The 22,536-nt window shown below is 39.1% G+C and overlaps 1 protein-coding gene across 1 annotated transcript; it reads right to left on the bottom strand.

The window, feature by feature from the left end:
• Window positions 1-543: 543 nt before the first annotated feature.
• Window positions 544-22,403, bottom strand: LOC104092732 (uncharacterized). The gene is made up of 27 exons (XM_070178040.1): window positions 22,107-22,403; window positions 21,778-21,979; window positions 21,574-21,695; window positions 11,792-11,914; window positions 11,552-11,695; window positions 10,277-10,950; window positions 9,462-9,583; window positions 9,270-9,361; window positions 8,080-8,302; window positions 7,796-7,859; window positions 5,772-5,920; window positions 5,585-5,655; window positions 5,325-5,498; window positions 5,170-5,241; window positions 4,427-4,528; window positions 4,255-4,344; window positions 3,710-3,785; window positions 3,524-3,620; window positions 3,299-3,368; window positions 3,025-3,204; window positions 2,755-2,877; window positions 2,585-2,668; window positions 2,153-2,337; window positions 1,890-2,028; window positions 1,675-1,734; window positions 1,329-1,433; window positions 544-953 (listed from the first exon to the last, which is right to left on the bottom strand). Exons 1-27 carry the CDS (start codon window positions 22,194-22,196, stop codon window positions 840-842), a joined length of 3,747 nt encoding a protein of 1,248 aa, XP_070034141.1. The 5' UTR covers window positions 22,197-22,403; the 3' UTR covers window positions 544-839.
• Window positions 22,404-22,536: the final 133 nt, after the last annotated feature.

Genomic DNA, 22,536 nt, shown 5'->3' with positions numbered 1-22,536 from the left:
CTCTATCCTCACAAGGGCAGGGGTAAGGTTCTCAGACCCCACAGCGTGGGATAATAATGGGTATGTTGTTGCACTTGCACAGCGCAAAAAAATTGACAAAAATATAAAAATACAATGTTCTGAAGGCTCATTTCTGGATCGATGACAATGGAGGTCAAAACAGGCTCAATATACTGGGCTTTCAGACTTCATCCCGCTCATCCAAGTATAACTTTACCCAGAAAAAACAGTGATCACATTTGCTTACTGCAATTGTTTTGTTGGCATCATGTAAAGGGAAGCGGGAAAATTAGCATCCTCTCACCTCTTGACATTTCTTCAGCGTTTTCTTTTGTGGTTGTCTTCCTGGTATTTACTTCAACAAGTATTTGGCGTAAAATATGACAATAGAATTAACTGCAACAATGCAAAACTAAATGGAGCGACCGGGAGCTTTCCTTCCCGCTGCCATCCCAAAGTGTTATCTTTGTTCCTTCAGTTAGCCCGACAATTGCATGCTACAGCGGAACAAACTTCACAAGATTCAAGAAAAAATTTGGACTCTTTATCCAAAAAGTCGAAAGACATGAGACTGTTTATTAAATAAATCAATTGGTATATACAGAGATCTAATCAGGTGAAAATTGGAAGACAAGCTTCAGATAGATATTTCATAACCTGCACTTGCTGATATAAATACCTATAAAACTAACTATAATACACATTCGCCACATTTGGCCAACGGGGGAGGGACTCCGGGGAACCTGACATGGATTTCCATGCATGCAGGTTCGCTGCTACCATCTTGGGTAGATATAAGTACCAAATAAATAAAGCAATGCTATACAGTTCAAATGTCTCTACATGAAATAGCTGAGAGATTTCTTCTTCCTTGATCCACCTTCACCATATAATTCATTCCACTGGAGAAGTTCATTCATGTTTGCCGATTCTGATGATACACTAGCACATACCTGCATTTTAACATGCAATAAGGCATGAACCTCCTCCCCTTACATGCACACTGCTCCTCTACCATGATAAAAAGCTTAAAACAGACAAGGTCCAAATAATTACACAGTTTTGATCCTACCAATTGATACACATTTACACAACCATTAATCTTGTGTACAAGTCAAATTGACAAAAGCTCACTCCCGGAATATGAAAGGCAAAGATGATACAGAAATATAGCATCAAACCATGTAGAAGTGCATTTAATGGAATGAAGAGCATGGAAAGTGAAGAACAGTGATATGTATGGTTGAGGTTATAATAAAAACCCTTAGATCTTAAGTCTAATTTCCAAGAGCAAGTTTTACCACTGTGCAGGAGGCCATAAAACATACCTGTTCATGTGCATATTTAAAATCATCAATGTTAAGAGGACGAATGTCCGCACTACTATGCAATGCAGGGACAGGCCTGCTCTCTGCAACTGCCAATGCTCTTTCCTGAAATAATGCGAGTTAAGTTACATCCCAAGTACTTAATTAGCTCATGACAGTATGAACGACACAGGCTGATGATAATGATTCCAACATAAATAGAAGCACATATCTGGGACTGTTAAAAAAGCTAGTGCACAACTTTAGGAAGAGCATGTTTACATGTCAATCAAAATCACAAATTCAACCAACTGTTGGAAGGAAACAGAAACATATGAAACCAGTTGAGTGAACAGAGTAAACTGACCTTTTTCTCTTTCTCCAAAATTTCTCTAATTGGGCAATGAGCAGCTGTGACACACAAATTCTGTGAACAGAAATTTAAGAAGGTGACAAGCGTGACTTGTGATATTGAATAGAAAAAATAAAGGGAGGAAAACCAGTCATTGGGGCGTTAAAACTCCTAACACATTAGAAAGTCAGTTATTACTTAATATAAAGATACAGGATCACCCAGCAGACCTTTAAATCACTCCCAGAATAACCCTCAGTCATATTAGCAATAGCTTTGAGATCAACATTTGGTGCTAACTCTTCCTTGGCCAATATCACTCTCAAAATTTTCTCCCTGTTCGGAGCATCTGGCAGGTTTACCATCAGCCTGCATCAAAGGTGCACTAAACGTTATGATTCCCAATAAACTAGTAACAAACGAATGTTCTTCCCGTTTTGTCTTCTCTCTTCCGATTAATTAGCTAAGAAAATCCCTGGTTGATTAAATTTACCTTCGTGGAAGCCTCCTAATAACTGCTTCATCAAGGTCGAATGGTCTATTGGTTGCAGCAAGTACAAGCACTCGCTCCTTGTCCTTTGTACGCAAGCCATCCCAATTCACCATGAATTCATTCTTCATTTTCCGCATGGCTTCATGCTCGCCAGGATTTTCTCGTCTTCCTAGCATGCTATCCACCTAATAGACCAGAAGAATGGAGGTGCGAAGAGGGTAAACATAACAGTCTTTTTAAGAAAGCAAAAGACAACTTGCAGTAAAAAAAGGATGGCAGATACATTTACATAACATATAAGCTAAAGAGTAGATTATCAACTTAAAAGAGGAGACACACTTTGTGTAAGGCGCACAAGTGACAGAGATACGTTAACTTTATCATAAATATAACAAGTTCGAGAAAGGGAAATATGAAGTAAATTTTACCAACCTCATCAACAAAAACAACACTTGGAGCTATTTTACTAGCTAATGAGAAGACTGCTTTGACATACTTCTCTCCTTCACCAAACCACTACAATCAAGAAAAAGTTGTAAGCCATTAAAAGAAGGGCTTTAAAAGACGAAATGGTAAACACACAAACAAGACATAGGTTGTACCTTTGAAGTAATACTTGACATAGATATGTTAATAAAGTTCGCACCAGCCTCCGTAGCAACAGCTTTTGCAAGCATTGTTTTACCGGTACCAGGGGGCCCAAAAAGCAATATTCCCTTGCAAGGCTATACATGATATCTTCTTCAGAAATAGAAGTGCATGAATGATGAAAAAATTACACCAAGCCCCACTCCCTATGTAAAGAAAAAAATAAAGAATCCCGACGAAGATATAGATCCAAATGGATTTCAACGTCAAGGAAATCTTTTCACCTTTGTTAGCTGTCCTTTACAGAACAATTCAGGCCTTTGAAGTGGCAGCATCACCAACTCTTTCAAAGTATCCTTGACATTTTCCAGGGCCCCAATGTCATCAAAAGTAACCCCAATATCGCAAGGCGGAATAACATCCGCAAGTAGTCTTTTTTCAAAATCATTCTCAGTAACCACATCCTGAAAACTCGAGCATTAATACTCTGCTTCATGAAGTTAACAACAAAAGGCAACCTATTTACAAAATTGAATTTGCAAAAAACAGAGACTTCACCTTGAGAGATTTTTTCAGACTCTTGGTTTCATTTTGGATGCCTTGCAAAATATTGAGCCCATAACCAATGCTGTCAGATCAAATATAAGACATATCAGTCCATGCCTCCTTTTGCCAACCCCCCAAAACCAAAGAACCCTTCAGTTGTCCAAAATAGCAAAATAAGATGACATTATAGTGCAAATCTTCCAACAGTTTGAATTAGACAGTAAAATTTAGTTTGACCTTTCACCGGAGATAACCAGCTTGGCCTCTTTTATTGACGACTCAGATTTGTGCATAAAGTGGTGGCTCAAGGCCCAGCCTATTATCTTTTCCACACCTATCACAATCACAAGGAGAACATGAAAATATATTATAATCATGTTAACAATTTCAAACACAAAAAGCCCAACTTAAAGGAATACTTACTCTCACTTGTTAATGCTTGATCTTTTATGCATAAAGTTTCGAGGTCAGGGCAATCAATTCCTATACGACTCAAAACCTGAAAGTTAGGATACTTCACTCAGTCAATAAATTGAGGATACAGTTAAGAAAATCATTATACTCATCTACTTTTTAGGCTAATTGCCATAAATACAAAAAATGAAAACATTCATCCTAAAATAAATAAACCTTCGCTCTTTTGAGAAGAGCACATGTAGGAGTAAGGCATGCGTACACACTACCCTCCCTAGACCCCACTTATGGGATTACACCCCGATTGTTGTTGTTGTTGTCTTTTGAAAAGAGATATGCCTATAAGAAGGTGGATTTAGGTAATATCCAGAACAAAGAGCAAGAGAATGAAAATCGGCTAAGCTAGAGAGATGTTTCATTGTTCTAAAACTGAAGGTATCCATGTGAACAGTCCTACATAATGTACAGCCCAAAAGCAATGAAAGGAGAAGACAAAAAGGCCTTTTCCCTTGCCAAACAAAGGTTCCTTAAGCTGGGGCAGAAGGAGCTCTCACATTGCGAATGCTTGCGATGTTTGACTGAGATTTCAAAGTTTCAATATCCCGTTCTAGCTGTTGCTTCCAGTCAGATAATAATGCTTCATCCTGCCACAATTAAGATACATACTAAATGCTTCAATCACACAATATTTACAGTTGGCAAGCGTATGCGTGAACTAAGAATTACCTGAGGTAGCTGTATTGTAACTTTGTTGGGGAAAAGACGGGTGAGCTGCTTCATTGTTTTAGGGGTTTCTTTGCTTCTATCATGCAACCTACCAAAATTATCCTGGAAAACCGAAGACATTGCAATGCATCGACATCAGTTATTTTACAAGTGCAGTAGCATGAGATGAGTTTAAACTGAGTAACATGGTCAGCAAGGATTCCAACTTGTTTGGGACTGAGGCATAGTTGTTGATGCTTTATGTGATTCTAAAATGCAATTCGTGATTACATAAATTGCCTTGAAGCTTCTTACAATAGAATAAGAAACCGAGTACTGCGTAACTGAACTCCTGAACATATAGACCATGATGGAGAAACAGGTTTTTGTACTGTAGGTAAAAAAATGTTCGAGCAAGTAATCTTGATTTACACGGTGTTAGGCATAGGGAAATAACAAATCAGAGGCAACTCATTTTAACACAAAGCAATGCATCTTCAGAGTACATAGATGCCATCTCAAGGCCTCCCCCATTACAACCCAGCTCTTCATCACCACTCGACAAACTAGAAGAATAAAGAATATATAAAAAGTGAAAGAAGAAAAAAGGCCAGAAAACTCCTTGTAGATCCCTTTTCTTTAAAAGGTAAAGTATAAATTCAATTACTATAAGCCAGACCTTCCTTGCATTGGAAGGAGAAAACTAGAGAACAAGTTATTGAGGAAAAAAAGAGCATACAAAAGAGATAAACAGATTCACATACTGGGAAGGCAAGGTCAAGCAATGCTGTTTGGTTACTTCCTAACTTTGTAAACAGCAGTCCACCAGGATGTGACTGGAAAGCATAAAAGAATTTATCAGTCTCGCAAGTCAGAATTTGATCTCAACAGAAAGCAAGACAACTATACCCTTACATACTTTCTCCTTTCGGTTGTCTGTTTGGGTATAGGAAGCTATGACAACAACATTCTCTGGTAAATGTTCAAGTTTAACCTTGAAAGCAGCATAGGCCTCAGGATTTCCCACCATAGACTTCTCAATGTCTTTGACAAGTAAAACTAATGCACTACTTTTACTTTCTTTTGAAGCAACCTACATATGTAAAACAGAGTAAATTAAAGGAAAGAAACTTGAATACTAGTCCAAGAAAGGAAAGCTATCATGGACATGAAAATTACCTCAAAGAGTTCATCAATGGCCAGTTTATCAATATCATCACTGCTCGAGCTATCAAGGCGGAGCAAGTCAGCTGTGTAAGAAAAAAGGTCAAGTTTCAGCAACAAGATATACTCAGTTATTCCAAATTGATGGGCAACACACACAAAGATGAAAATTTCTAAAATGGACGGAGTAGCAGAAAACTACCAGCACAAAAAAAACCATGGTCTTCCTCGCAGAGACCACCAAGATCATTGCCTTCTGGAATTGATTTATCGAACCTGACGCCGATCTTAGAGGCCTCATTATCTTCAAATGCAAGAACCACTTTCCCCCTATAACCATATGTTGGACCCCTGTGATCACATGTGTACATGTCATGATTTGCAAAATTATAAAATAAAATAAAAACCACAATATACATCCACTTTTACTTGATAAAGAATAACAAGACTTCTATCTAAACAAGTCAACCTACACAAGCACAGGAATTCCTAATTGCCATATACATGTCCTTTCATACCATATGACTGCTAGATTGATCAAATATATTGAAATACAAATAGTGAAACTCTCAATGATTGCAATCAGAACATTACACTTGCATTGTCCACAGCACATCTTAATGAGTACAATTTGCTTGTCTTCTTCAATTGGTTAGAGATTGAAGACAAAAACATGTAGACCATAACTCAGTAATATCCATAAAACTAAACAGCAATTTAAAATTTAAACAGCAAATTCTAAGTAATAATCTGAACCACATTTACTTGATAAAATAAATAATAACGAATATGTTTATCTTCTCATATGAAGGACTATATTATGTCAGGAGTTACTTAATACTTTAGAAGTCCATAGTCAATATTATTTTCATGTTTGCAAAGAAAAGGACTAGTCACCGGGAAATATCAAAAGGTTTTGAATGATAACTCTTTTTTTTTTTTTTTTTGAGAAGGAACGACAACTCTTTTTTATGAAGAGGTTTTGAATGATTACGTAGTAACAACAATATATTAAGACAAATTACACTTAAATTTTCCTAAAGTATTTGACAATAGTGTATATGTAATGCAAAAACATTTTCAACATTTCTTAGATAAAACAAATACTACTCCTATAGTGGATCTTTCAAATACTACTCCCCGTTAGCTCTCATGTGGATAGTTTGGGGAGAGAGAAATAGGAGAGCTTTTGAGGGGATTGAGTCTCCTTTTTCACATCTTAAGAATAGTCTTTTATCTTTGATCGCTTTTTGGTGCACTCATATAGCCCCTACTTGTGTAGAAGATTGGGCGTCTTTTGTAGAGAATCATGTTTTGATGTAAATTCTCTACTTTTTGGTATACTTCTTGTATACGGGAGTTTTTTCTCCCTTTTGATTAATACAATTTACCTTATCAAAAAAATAGTGGATCTTTCAAAAATTATTTATTATTTTTTTCAAAACCGAGAAATCCCAAGAGAAGCTAATGGCACTTGGTTCGAATCTCGGTGGATAACAGCCCTGCGCTTCTCCACTCAAATACCATGCTTTTGTCTACAACAAGGTTCGAACCCGTGATGTTATTAATTATTAATCTTTTTCGAAAGTATTAATTACTCCCTCTGTGCCATTTTATGTGGCTTTGTTTGACTGGCCACAGAGTTAAAAATAAAGACTTTTGAAACGTGTGGTATGAAACAAGTATAGACATTTGTATAGCTATAAATCATCTCATCAAGGATAAACTGAAAATTTTAGGTTGAATTATTTCTAAATATAGAAATATATCATCATTTTTGGGACAAACTAAAAGAGTAAGTGTGCCGCATAAAGGGAGTACTAGATACGACCGGCATTATGTTCCATGAATTTTAATTAGTTAATAGAAATTATTAACTTATTTATAATTAGAGAGACAGCTATGATTAATTTTTCTATCCATACTTAACCATTTAATTCACTAAGTTCTGAAGTTCATTGGTAGCAGTCACTGTTTATAGGATACCCCTGTCGAAATTCACCAGAAAGCTAATAGCAACACCGCATATAGAATGCTAAAAGCAGCAGAGACATACACACACGCATGTATGCACCCCACAATTTTGAGGGGGGGGGGGGGGGGGGCTTATAGAATCCCAATTGAAAGTGCATTTCCAACCCGGTTATGAATGGAGCATAAAAGGGAAGGGAATTATTGAACAAACATCTAGGATGAAGAAAATGTTAACCAAATTCTAGCAGTTACCTCAATGGTGTTTGCAAGGGAGAAATGCCCGACTGTAAAGGACCAACATACTTCACCCTATCACCTGTCAAAATCACAAATCTCACATTGAGCATAGAACTACAACCACAAATCAAAGACTTCAACCCCGATTCTCTTTTATTTTCTTTTTTATTTAGGAAGGAAGAGTTGAAGATTTTATGATCTAACATAAGATGGTAACTCTACCCCATACAAACGGGCGGGGGGGGGGGGGGGGGAGAGAGATCCTCCAAAAATGAACTTACTGCAGAGCAACCAATTACCTTTCTTGAAAGTGTAGTTTTTGGATGATGCAGTAGATGCCTCCTGCTTAGGCTGAGCATGAGAACTTATTGTAGAACCACCAGTTATATCGGCCTCAACACTTGAAGCTGGCTTCTTATTAAGATGTAGTGCAGCCACCTGAGCAGCACGTTTAGCGAAAGTACTTGCTCTCTCAGGTTTAGAACTTTCCTTTACAGAGTCAATGTCTTTGGCAGTTGATCCCTGCATAATGTTCCAGAAAACAATGAATTGCAGGATTTAGTAAATACAGATGAATTATATTGACACTGACTTCCAAAAAGAACAAATATATATTTGAGTGTCCACCCTATCAGTTTCAATTAACACCCCAGCATATACCCAACTGGTTGCACTGCAGGAGAAATGAAAAAAACAAAGATTCTTCAAGCTTGTACTGACCATGATTTTCCAGTTATTTGCCTCCCATAAAATATCAAAATTATATCTGCTTCTAAGGCTAGGGAAATCATTAAATGGAGAATCAATGAATAAGATATCACTTAATCATTTCAAATACCTGAGTAGTATTGAACTCATATTATTATTGGAGAACAAGAAAATTTTTGAGTTATAGAAATAATGAGCTCATGCAAGGTCCTCTTTTTAATAAAATAAATATTTCCTTGTTCCACCAAGGAATTTGTTGAGACACCCAAGTTTCCTTTCCTAACTCGCCAATTCTGCATCTAATTTTCTGTATAGTTATAAATGTCTAAAGTCCAAATGTCCTTTCCCTATAAGCACCAAGTCTTTTCTAACTATCAAGCCATCTTGCACATCCCCCACCCCCCACCCCCCGGTTGGTAAGATCAAGAAACAAGAAAACTGGCAGTCCATTATTAGTTTCATGCAGCAGTACAAATTTATGTATAAAAGGAAGGCACAGTTGTAAATCATGTTATTTCTACTGTGATCTAATCGTCAAGCCGGACTGAAATCATTATATGTGGTAGAAATATATAAAAAGTGATACAGTCATCCACAAGTATCTCTGGTGACACAACATTACTTTGTATTCTATAACTAAATGGGGGAAATAATAACAGGAAATGTCCATGGTTGTATAAACACCATCGACTGAGCTAACAACATAGCAACTGAGTCAAGATTCATGATATTTTTTACCATAGAAAAACAGCAATAGAAGCAGAGTACATAAGAGGCTTACACCAGGTAATAAGAGAGAATCAACTATCAGTAGCCTGGCACCAAAGAATTTCGCAAGTGCCTTGGCCAACATCTCCTGGTAGATCTCTGAACCTGTGAGCAGTGCATCAAAAATGTAATATTAATGGTTGTGTTGAATACATTAAATAGAGATTATCGTAATTATATATGCAGAGCAAAATAGAAACACTACCTGCTGGACCTGACAACAAAATCCTAGGGCACAATGTGGGGAGATCTGATGCATATTTTGTGAATTTGTGACACTTCAAATGAATGTAAGTGGAAGCAATCAGAACATTCTTCGTGGTTTCACTGTCATGGATCACGGAAAAAGAGAACTCAATAAAATAAGTTCCAAAAGTACATTAACGACATCCTGCATCTAGCACTAGACACCAGGAAAAACAAAAGGAGAAAACCCTGCACATGTACTTCGAAAAATACTAGAGCAAGTTCAACTTGCAAAACCAAAAACTAAAGATTGCATCACAAAGTAATGAAGTTCAATAGGAAATACGATTAGAACAGTACACCAAGTTCAACTTACAAAAACTTGAAAATAAAGGTTGCTTAAAGAGTAACAAAGTTCATTACAAGAAACCATTGCAATATATACCAAGTTACCAACTGCACCCATATATTATCTTTTAAATTTTTTACCTATGATGCAATATGAGGAAACATTAATAGCAAACACATGTTATCTAGATACATGCCTATGCTTCTAAAGACACATTCACAATCATATGCATATCAACCATAAGTAGGAAAGAAACAAAACGATAAACACATAACTCCAGCTGAATAATAATAATTATGCAAAAATCAAAACTCCCTTCATACTTTTTCTGACAGGAAAAAGTTCACCCCCAGTCACAGTCTTCCCAGAAGTTGAAGTCACCCAAACATTTGAAAGGAAAAGCACCAAAAAGGCATCAAAATATTTGGAAAGCAACAAAAAGAACAATAATGAGATTATTTATTGCTTGAGATCAATGTGTTCACCTCAAATAATACGGAAAATTTTCAAATGAGACATCAATATTTTTTGAATCAAGTAATCCTTGTTGTAACAAATCTTTAAATGCTTGGCGCCTGGTTGATGTCAAAATTGGCGGGTCAAAATCTCTAAGTAGTTTGCATATTTCCCTTCGCTCTTCAAAATTTCTGGAAAAGTTACCACTTAAGTCAAATTCAGCAGAAGATCCAGCAAGTACTCGCAGGAAAGGTCGCAATTCCTGAGCTGCCCCAGAGATCTTCCCTATCTCTGCATCATCTGAATCAAGTGCACCATCAAGATTCATGTTCTCATTTCTAGTGTCAGGAGATATTACACCAGTCTTCTCATGCAGCGAAACACCAGGTAAATCACTATGATCAGAAGCATCCTTCATATCAATATCTAAATCATGTTTGTCCGCCACTCCATTTGCAGCTGGCAGTCTGGACATTTCCGAACCTTCTTTCACATCCTTGCCATTTTGAGATGATGGTGGGAGAAGGGACAACTCTTTCTCAAGATTAGACAAAGATGCCAGGGCTGATGCCACTGCTACTGTGGAGGGGTCACCCGACCTTGCCTCAAAATGTAATCCCTTGACTGATCCACTATGAGCTTCAAGTATGCTGATTGGATGTGGCAAGCTAGACTTGTTGTCGTTGGTGATTATGTTAAAAATCTAAAAGTAAGTAAAGGAATCCAAAGTTTCTTCCGGTACTAACATCGATATAGAATGCACACTTTTTACAACAACAACAACAACAACAACAACCCAGTAAAATCCCACTAATGGGGTTTGGGGAGGGAAGAGTGTACGCAGACCTTACGCCTACCCTGAAGGAGTAGAGAGGTTGTTTCCGAAAGACCCTCGACTCAAAAAAATAAAAAGACAAAATGACAAAATGACAAAAAGGAAACAATATTAGTATCACAACAACAATCATAGGATAAATAGGAACACCATGAAATCTAGAAGAAAGATGCAAAGCAAAAGCGATAGCTAGTAAATAGGACATGCACTGAAAAGCGAAATAGTAAGCCACAACATTGCCAATAGCTATCTTAGACAAAAACCCTACATGGCTAGTCCCACAATGGTACGAAGTAAGGCACGACTCAGCTACCTCCTAACCTACAACCCTAATACTCGACCTCCACATCTTCCTATCAAGTGTCATGTTCTCGGAAATCTGGAGCCTCGCCATATCCTGCCTGATCACCTCTCCCTAATACATGTATATAAATTCTAAAACAGGGAAAACACATTGGAAAAAGGATACATAAGCATGTTGACCAGACGAGCCAAAAACCACCTCATCACCATCATTGAGAGGCACAGTAGACATTTTTGGATAGACCTTGCTATTGACTTGCACATCACCTTTCTTGCCCGTAATTTCAAGTAGAGTGACAAATCCTCCTTTCTGGACAGATAAAACCGTAAGCAGAATGAAGGGAAATTAAGTTATACTACTTTAAACAACAGGAAAAAAAACATCCAGAGAAAAGATCAAGTTCACCTCTTGCTCAATGTGCTTCAGATTACATAAAGATTTGCTAACAGAAGGGTCTCCTATACACAAGTCACATTGACGACCCTGACCAACAGAATAAGTAGGACGATGCATGACAAAATGAGGATTCTGCGAAAACAAAATCAAAGTCAGTTAGTGCGTTCATTTTAGAAGGAAAACCAAAAAGCAAGTAAATAGAACTGCCAAAGTTCATCAATTACATAGCAAATGTGTAGACATAATCCAGCCTAATTTTTTTTTACAATTTCATGATCCACCCTACTTTAAGATGTGAAAAGGGTTGTTTACATTTATATGCCAATTATTTTAAAAGAATAATATTTTCCTATGGCAAATCTCTTGGTGTTGGATAGTTTTCTGGTTTGTTCCTCAAAAAAGTGTTAGAAACAATTATGTTTGGATTGATCGCACAACAATAACAACAACAACCCAGTATAATCCCACAAGTGGGGTCTGGGGAGGATAGTGAGTACGCAGACCTTACTCCTACCCCGAAGAGTAGAGAGGTTGTTTTCGAAAGACCCTCGGCTCAAGAAGACGAACAGAGACAATAAATCAGTACCATCGACAGTAATCATAGAAATAGTAACAGCAACATAAGGACCAGAAAATAGATGAAAAACAATAACAGTAACAACTAAATAAGGCCCGGTACTATGAAAAACGGAAGAATAGTTTGGACACAACATTAAACCAATAGCAGTCTAAGACAAAACTCTATCAGGCTAGTCTCTCACCCAGAACGCAATAGAAAAATGCTTAACTACCTTCTAACCTACAACCTTAATGCTCGACCTCTACACCTGCCTATCAAGGGCAATGTCCTCAGAAATCTGAAGTCACGCCATGTCCTGCCTGATCACCTCTCCCCAATAATCTTAGGTCGCCCTCTACCTCTTCTCGTACCAGCCAACGCCAACCGCTCATACCTCCATACCGGGGCTTCTGGGCTTCTCCTCCGCACGTGCCCGAACCATCTGAGCCTCGACTCCCGCATCTTGTCATCCATAGGAGTCACGCCCACCTTCTCCCGAATATCTTCATTCCTAATCTTATCCATCCTAGTGTGCCTGCACGTGCACCTCAACATCCTCATTTCTGCTACTTTCATCTTCTGGATATGTGAGTTCTTAACTGGCCAACACTCTGCCCCATACAACATGGTTGGTCTAATCACCGCTCTATAAAACTTACCTTTGAGTGATGTTGCCATTGAAGACTTCCCAATTCTTCATGATGCTCCTCTGCATGCCACACCCGAAAGGTGCTGTGATCGCCTTGGTCCTCCAACCCCCTCCCGTGGAATCATACTTTTCTACTATGACCTCCCTCCATAGAGCATGCTCTTCTGCCCCGAATCTCCACAGCCACTTCCCCAACAAAGCTCTGTTGAATACCCTAAGATCTTTTACTCCAAGTCCACCCCACTTCTTTGGGGAAGTGACTGTCTGCCAGTTAACTAGATGAAACTTTCTAGTTCCATCCGCCGCATCCCAAAGAAAGTTCCTTTGAAGCCGCTCCAGTTTTTCTGTGATGCTCACAGGAGCTTGCAACAGGGACAAGTAATAGGTGGGCATACTCGATAAAGTGCTTTTAATAAGCACTTCCTTACCGCCTTTTGACAAGTACCGTTTCTGCCAGCCTGCTAATCTTTTTTCAACCCTTTCGATCACTGGATTCCAAACCGTAGTATCCTTATGCGAAGCGCCCAATGGGAGACCTAGGTAATTAGTGGCAAGAGAACCCACCTTACATCTGAGAACATAAGACAAAGCATCGATGTTAGCAACCTCACCCACCGGGAAAATCTCACACTTGCCGAGGTTGATTTTGAGTCCTGATACTATCTGAAACCACTGCAGGACCTGCTTCAGGTAGGTCAACTGATCCATATCGGCATCACAGAAAACCAGGGTGTCATCCGCAAAAAGCAAATGAGAGACTCTTCGGGCTTGGGAAGAGTCTCTCCAACTTCTAAGTAAAGAACTTTTACGGACTTGGGAATGTAAACACAAATCTTTGTCCGATAATCTTATCATCAAGCTCAAATCGGACTTGGAGTACATATCTAAATTCAATATGAAGCATGGTCCATATACAAAGTCAACATGGCACTACCTGAGCATACTTCCTTATAGCCCACATGCACCCAAGAATGTGGATAGTAGATAAGAGAAGCCATAATTTTCACTGTACATGTAAAAAGAAGCAGGCAAACCGAAAACCAAGCTGTAATAGGTCTGAGATTTTCGGTTTGGCTCATTGGACTTGAAAAATATTGGGCCAATACTAATGCATATTTTCTATAAAGTCTTTCTATGAAAAGCTTTTGGTAAGGAGGAGGATGTCTTGCCATATGGCTAAATTTGGAAATCGAAGGTGCCGAAAAATGTGTGCTTCTTCACTAGTTCACTTGGTAGCAGCTAGAGGGGTGATCTTGACGGCCGAGAACCTTTGGAAGCGGAAGGCAGTGTTGTCAAAGGCGCTCTTAAAGCGCGCTTAAGCCCTGAAGTGAGGCTCAAAACATGTTGAGTGTTTTGCCTCGCTTTGTGGGCCCTAAGGCAAACTTTTCCTTACCAATGAGTGTAATCCTGAAAAGGCGACATTAAACAATTGATATTTCGCTTTATCGTAAAATTTTTTCAATTTGTCCATATATTTGTTGTGAGAAAGCACGAAAAAATATGTTATTGATATTGGATAATAAATACAATACAAGAGGTCCCTATTTATAGCTATACACTACAAGGAGATATTACTCATCTTCCAATGTGGGACAAGATTACACTATACATATCTGTAAACTAACACTCCCCCTCAAGCCGGTGCATACACATCATATGTACCGAGCTTGTTACACATGTAGCTAATACGAAGTGAAAATATCTGCTAGTTGATCATTCGACTTTACAAACTTTGTAACAATATCTCCTGAAAGTATATTTTTTTGATAAAGTGACAGTCGATCTCAATGTGTTTAGTCCTCTCATGGAACACCGGATTTGACGCAATATGAAGAGCAGCTTGGTTATCACACACTAGTTCCATCTTGTTGATTTCTCCGAACTTTAACTCCTTGAGCAACTGCTTGACCCAAACTAACTCACACGTCGCCATAGCCATGGCCCGATATTCGGCTTCGGCGCTAGATCGAGCAACTACATTCTGTTTCTTGCTCTTCCACGAGACCAAGTTACCTCCTACTAGAACACAATATCCAGATGTAGAACGTCTATCAAAAGGTGATCCTGCCCAATCAGCATCTGTGTATCCAACAATCTGCTCGTGGCCTCGATCCTCGAATAGTAATCCTTTGCCTGGAGCTGACTTTATATACCGAAGAATGCGAACAACTGCATCCCAGTGACTATCACAGGGAGAATCCATAAACTGACTTACAACACTCACCGGAAAAGAAATGTCAGGTCTAGTCACTGTGAGGTAATTCAATTTGCCAACCAACCTCCTATATCTCATAGGGTCTCTAAGAGGCTCCCCTGTCCAGGCAGAAGCTTAGCATTCGGATCCATAGGAGAGTCAATAAGTCTGCAACCCATCATTCCAATCTCCTCAAGAATGTCTAAGGCATACTTCCGCTATGAAATAACAATACCTGAGCTAGACTGAGCGACCTCGGTACCTAGAAAATACTTCAATTTGCCCAGATCCTTAGTCTGAAAGTGTTGAAAGAGATGTTGCTTCAAATTAGTAATAACATCCTGATCATTGCCAGTAATAACAATATCATCAACATAAACCACTAGATAAATACACAGATTAGGAGCAGAATGCCGATAAAACACAGAGTGATCAGCCTCACTACGAGTCATGCCGAACTCCTGAATAATTGTGCTGAACTTACCAAACCAAGCTCGAAGGGACTGTTTCAAACCATATAGTGACCTGCGCAATCTGCACAAATAACCACTAAATTCCCCCTGAGCAACAAAACCAGGTGGTTGCTCCATATAAACTTCTTCCTCAAGATCACCGTGGAGAAAAGCATTCTTAATGTGTAACTGATAAAGAGGCCAATGACGTACATCAGCCATGGACAAAAAGAGACGAACAGATGCTACTTTAGCCACGGGAGAGAAAGTATCACTATAATCAAGCCCAAAAATCTGAGTATATCCTTTTGCAACAAGACGAGCCTTAAGCCGATCAACCTGGCCATCCAGGCCGACTTTGACTGCATAAACCCAACGACAACCAACATTAGACTTACCTGCAGGAAAAGGAACAAGCTCCCAAGTGCCACTCGCATGTAAAGCAGACATCTCGTCAATCTTAGCATGTCGCCATCCTGGATGAGATAGTGCCTCACCTGTAGACTTAGGGATAAAAACAGTGGACAAAGAAGATATAAAAGTATAATGAGGTGACGACAGGCGATGATAAATTAAACTGACATAGTGGGGATTAGGATTAAGTGTGGATCGTACACCTTTGCGAAGTGCAATTGGTTGACTAAGAGGAGACAAGTCCGCAGTAGGTGCAGAATCTGATGTGGGGCGTGAATCACCTGGGCCTGATGCTAGATGTGGACGACGATGATAAGTCAAGAGTGGTGGAGCTGCAGAAGGTTGAACTGGATTATGTGGAGGAACTGGAGCTATAGGTGGTGGAGCTACAATTGGAGCTGTAGGTGGTGGAACTGGAGCTATAGGTGGTGGAGCTGGAGTGACTGAATCTCCAAAAGATGAAACCGATAGTACCTCAGAAATATCTAAGTGATGACCTGAACCTGTGAAGTATGATTGGGTTTCAAAGAAGGTAACATCAGCGGACATAAGGTACCGCTGGAGGTCAGGAGAGTAGCATCGATACCCCTTTTGTGTGTTCTCGAGAAACCCAGAAATACGCACTTAAGAGCACGAGGAGCTAACTTATCTGTTCCTGGAGTAAGGTTATGGACAAAACAAGTGCTTCCAAAGATACGGGGTGGAAGAGAGAACAAAGGTAAGTGGGGAAACATGACAGAGAATGGAACTTGGTTCTGGATAGCTGAAGATGGCATACGATTAATAAGATAGCAAGATGTAAGAACTGCATCCCCCCAAAAGCGCAACGCAGCATGAGATTGTATGAGTAGGGAACGAGCAGTTTCAATAAGATGTCTATTCTTTCTTTCAGCTACCCCATTTTGTTGAGATGTGTACGGACAAGATGTTTGATGAATAATCCCATGAGATTTCATAAATTGCTGAAATGGGGAAGACAAATACTCTCGGGCATTATCACTACGAAATGTGCGAATAGAAACCCTAAATTGATTTTGAATTTCAGCGTGGAAGGTCTGGAAAATAGAAAACAGCTCAGCTCGATTTTTTATCAAAAATATCCAAGTGCACCTGGAATAATCATCAATGAAACTGACAAAGTAGCGGAATCCCAAGGTGGAACTGACCCGACTAGGACCCCAAACATCTGAATGGACTAAAGTAAAAGGTGACTCTGCTCGATTATCAAGACGCCGAGGGAAATGGGAGCGAGTATGCTTACCGAGCTGACATGACTCACACTCTAGAGCTGACAAGTGAGATAAACCAGATACCATTTTCTGAAATTTTGACAAACTGGGATGTCCCAACCGTTTATGTAATAAATCTGGTGAATCGGTAACAGGACAAGTTGTAGAAGGAAGACAAGATGTGAGTCCATGTGATTTAGCAAGGATAAGGTAATAAAGTCCGTTTGATTCACACCTGGTACCAATGATCCGCCCCGTACTGCGTTCCTGTATAAAAACATGGTCATCAAGAAATAAAACAGCGCATTTAAGTGATTTGGCTAAGCGACTAACAGCTATGAGATTAAAAGGACTATTGGAAACATAAAGGACTGAATCTAAAGGTAAGGAAGGAAGTGGGCTTGCTTGACCTATTGCAGTTGCCATAGTTTGAGACCCATTGGCCATTGTGACTTTTGGAAGAGATTGAGAATACGAAATAGTAGTGAAAAGAGATTTGTTACCAGAAATATGATCTGATACACCTGAATCAATGACCCAAGACTCGGAGGATGAAGATTGGGAGAAACAAGTCACGCTATTACCTGTTTGAACAACAGAAGCTATCTCAGAAGATGTCTGCTTACATGCTTTGTAATGAAGGAACTCAATATAATCTGCTAAAGAAACCATCCGACTATTCAAAGCATCGGTTCCCATGTCACTACGAGATGTCTGCTTACATGCTTTGTACTGAAGGAACTCAATATAATCTGCTAAAGAAACCATCAAACTATTCAAAGCATCGGTTCCTATGTCGCTACAATTTGTAGTAGTAGGGTTAACTTGAAATAGTGGAAATAAGTAACTCCTGTGAGAAAACTGAAGAAATAGCTTGAAACACACTGTTTACAGCAGGAAAACAGAACGATGTTCTACGCCGGAACACTGTTCATGCCGGAAACACTGTAGCTCGCAGGAATCTACGGTAGCTGACGAAAAAACTCAAAGTGGTCGGAATGAAACAAAACCAGTGAGGGTAGGATCGGAATTACCAGGCGATCCTACTGTTCAACTGGAACTTTTTCAAAATCTGGACGGAATAGTGCCTTGCCGGAAATTTTTTTCTTTTCCAGGCGCGTGGACGTGTGTTTTCCGGTGGGGTTGACTGGGGTTTGGTCACCGGAGCCTGAGGAGTCTTGTGGTGGTATTGGTTTTTGCACAACACCAACAGAAAGTGATTTGCTTACGGACAGCCTTTTAAGTCGCCGGAAAATTGCACGGCGAAGAGGTCTTTCTTCCCGGAAGTCGCTGGAATGATGTACAGCGAAGGGTTTCTCACTAATGCTCTGATACCATGTGAGAAAGTACGGGAGAAAATATGTTATTGATAATGGATAATAAATACAATACAAGAGGTCCCTATTTATAGTTATACACTACAAGGAGATATTACTCCTCTTCCAATGTGGGACAAGACTACACTATACATATCTGTAAACTAACATTTGTTATTCATACTTATAATTATTAGTCTTGGACTACATATACATATTTTTACTTTTTCTTCAGTTGCGCCCAGTGTTTTGGAGAGCGAGAAGCAGAAAAAAGCGAGGAGGCCTCGCTTCACCGAAGCGAGAAGCGTGAAGCGAAGCGCGCTTTTTTCATGTGAAGCGCAATTTAATACATAAATAAAAAAATATTAAATAGGCAAAGATAGATGACCAAGAACTCAATAAAAATAACATATTAAGCAAATATTTCAATTCTTAAATTAAGAAGTAAATAATAGATAGTCAATAATCCTAATAAGTCATAACATATTAAGCAAATGCAAAACCAAATCACAAAAGGAGCAAGATCCTATTCTTCAACAACCAAAAAAAAACAGAATTGTTAAAACAGGGCAGAACAGTGAACAGCAGAAAAACAGAGCAGAAGCATAGTGAACAGCAGAAATTAAAAAAAAAAAAACAGAGCACTCGCTTTTAATAGAAAACAGGGCAGAACATAGAACTGAAAAAATTAGAAAAGAAGAAGAGAAAGAGAAGAAGAAAAAAGAGGAGAGGAGTCGAACAGTGAGCAGCAAAAATTTAAAAAAAAAGAGACAGCAGAACCCTAAAAAAACAAGGCAGGATAGAAAAGAAGAACTGAAAAAGATAGAAAGGAAGAAGAGAAAGAGAAGAAGAGAAAAGATGAGAGGAGTCGAACAGTAGCAGAGAAAATCAGAAGAGGAAGGGAAGAGAAGAAAGAGAAGAAGGAGAAGAAGAGAAACTTACCTGAGAGAAGACAAGAACTCAAGGCTTGCAGCAGTTACGAGAAGAAGAGAGTCGTCGCAGCAGAGAAGCAGATGTGTTTGGAAGAAATGTCGTAAGTGTATTTGCAATTTTTTTTTAAAAAAACCCTAGACAGCCACTGGATCTCGCTTAAGCGAGCTTTTCTCACTTTGTTTTCATCGCCTCGCTTCTCGTTTTTTTTGCGAGAAGCGTGCGCTTATTTACAGATGTTGCGCTTCAGGGCAGAAAAGCGTAGACCCCTCGCGTCGCCTCGCTTCGCTTCTGCGCTTTAAGCGAAACGTGCTCGCTTTTAATAACACTGGTTGCGCCTTTTTTCATTAAAGCTCACGCTTTAGTTGAGCTTTGCGCTTAAAGCCCCAACGGACCTAGAGCTTTTTTGCGCTTTTCGCCTTTGATAACATTGGCGGAAGGTCGTTTCTATAAGTTGGTGTTTCATGTGTAAAGAGGCGGGTGAAGATGTGGATCATCTCCTTCTACGTTGTAGCCTACCGTCGAGGTTATGGTGGGAAATACTTAAGTGGTTTGGCATCTCATGGGTATTGCCAAGAATTGTAAAAAAGTTAATGTTTAGCTGTTGTGGGAGGAGGAGGAGAAGGCACAGTCCATGCACTGTTGCTCCACTAGTAATCATGTGGGTTATTTGGAAAGAAAGAAATAAAAGAGCATTTGAATGGGTAGAGATCAGTTCTGTTCAGTTGAGGAGTAACCTCGTATCCCTTATTTTCTTTTGGTGCACCCATGAAGTTCCTGGTTGTATAGAAGATTGGGTGTATTTCGTAGAGAACCGTATTTTTTTCTCGGTTTTCTATCTTTTTGGGTATACTTCTTGTATACGTTTGCTTTTGTTTTGGCCCGTTCAGTAATGAAAATTTATTTACTTTGATAAAAAAAAACAGATTAAGTAACTAAGACCCCAACATCCAGTAGAAAAAAAAAAGGGAACAAAAAATAGAAGTATGAAAGAAAGAAGCAAGAAAGTGACAACTACCACTCCATTTCCATAGTTCACCTCTTCTTCCTCCGGCCTATTATGCCCCTGCCTATTTGAATGATTGAGGTCCTTCTTCCTAAGATCAAAATTAGATGGAGACTCAAAATGCACTGCATAGACTGACTTGGCGAACATTCAAGAGCAGTGGCCAATATCGTTTGCTTTGTCATTGGACCATCAGGGATCATTGTTTTCATTTAGGATTTCAACTGAAAGATGGTATACCCCAACAGCGCACATATATATATATATATATATATATATATAAAAGGTGGTACACCCCAAGAGTTTATCTTATCCGATTTGCTGAAGAGTGGAGGTTCCGTTTGATGAATTGCCTTCAAGGACACCGTTTAGTCAGGTGGCTGATTTCAACAAGTTAGTGTTTGGTTCGAGTGTTTCTCCTGGACTATAGGTGTTATTAAGTATTGCATATGTTGTATCACTGAGGCAGACGGGATGAATTCTCGGAATTTTATCACCGGATGCAAGGAATAACATCAATAAACTTACTCCTCCGGTACTGTCCCTTTTATCTACAGACCGTGATTGAGCCATTACTCTGCTCTAAATTCATGGAAACAAAGAGCTGTTCGAAAATCGAACGAAATAAATCACAGTTTTCAGTTTGGTTGCTTTTTACACTCCTAAGTTACATGCAACCGATGTTGGATATAAATTTTCCATGTTTCAATCTTAAGAAAACAGAATCTTAACATACTAATAATTGTATTCCCTTTATTAAACACTAAACATCACATACCTTCAATAAAAAACTAAAGTATCCAATTTTAAATGGAGGAAATTAACTCAAATTCACAAGTGGAAGGTGAGAATTGTATGCAAGTTTAAATGTTTCAAGCTTTATTCTTCCACTTTCATGGTCAGTATCTTCCTTACTTCCTGCACGGACTATTTAATTTCTTTTGCCTCCAATGCAAGCAGAGTTCAATTTTTGGAATCAAATTTTGATCAAAAGTTACATATTTTCCAAATTTTCAAAGATTAAGATCAAGGAGGAACCTACTTGAGAGCACTGGGAAATAAGTTGTGCCCATGCAGCCCCAACAACATTAGATTTCAGCTGCCGTTTCTTCGCCTTAGACCCATTTAACTTCGCCTTCTCCGCAGCGTCAATCACAGAATGACCTAGAAAAAAAGTCCCCAATTATTAACCAAACAAAAAAAAAGATCCGAATTATGATAAAGTCATGCAAAGATAAAATGGCACCTAGAGTCATGGGTGACACCAAAGGCTCGCCTTCCACTTGATTTTCCGGCGATTTCAGTGGCAGAGAAGCATCAGATGACTTCAAAACAGTAGCAGTAGCAGCCAGATCAGCCGATCGAACCTCTTGCTCAGCAGATTCATTCACCGCACCCTGTGTTTTTTCCCCTAGGGTATCATTAGTTGATGATAGCGCCTCCGCCGCCTATAAAACCGATCAAATAAATTTTAAAAAAAAAAAGACTATTTTTTTCCTTTTTCCAGATACATGCAAACATGTATGTACAAAAACAGATATCATCAATCAGATCAAAATTCAAAACAAAACGAACCTTGGAGCGTTTGCCATTAGGGAGAGGAGATGATGAGGGAGAAGAGAGAGGGCGTTTGGAGGAAGAGGAGCTTCGTCTCGTTTCCACCATGTCTCGATTGGATCCACACACAGAATTACACAAGTAAGAATCGATTGCGATGTAGAGAGAGAGAAGGGGAGAGAGAGAAGGGGAGAAGGTGAATGATTACAGGACGATCAGTTATCAAAGCTCCGCCGGATGATGAATTTATTTATAGAGTTTTTTTTAAAAAAAAAAAAGGGAGGGGGGGTTGGGGGAGTAGAGAGGAGTGATGCGGCAAAAGAGGTTCTACAAGTTTGGGGGAATGAATTGATTTTATAGGCTTCGGGTGTGTCGGGTAAACACCGTGTGAACCTGAATCAGGGTTTTGTTGAGCAATAGTGTCGTAGGAATCGGCAGGGTTAATTTT

This window comes from Nicotiana tomentosiformis, chromosome 6 (genome assembly GCF_000390325.3).
Source record: "Nicotiana tomentosiformis chromosome 6, ASM39032v3, whole genome shotgun sequence".
Taxonomy (NCBI): domain Eukaryota; kingdom Viridiplantae; phylum Streptophyta; class Magnoliopsida; order Solanales; family Solanaceae; genus Nicotiana; species Nicotiana tomentosiformis.
This window is presented reverse-complemented; position numbering and strand designations above follow the sequence as displayed.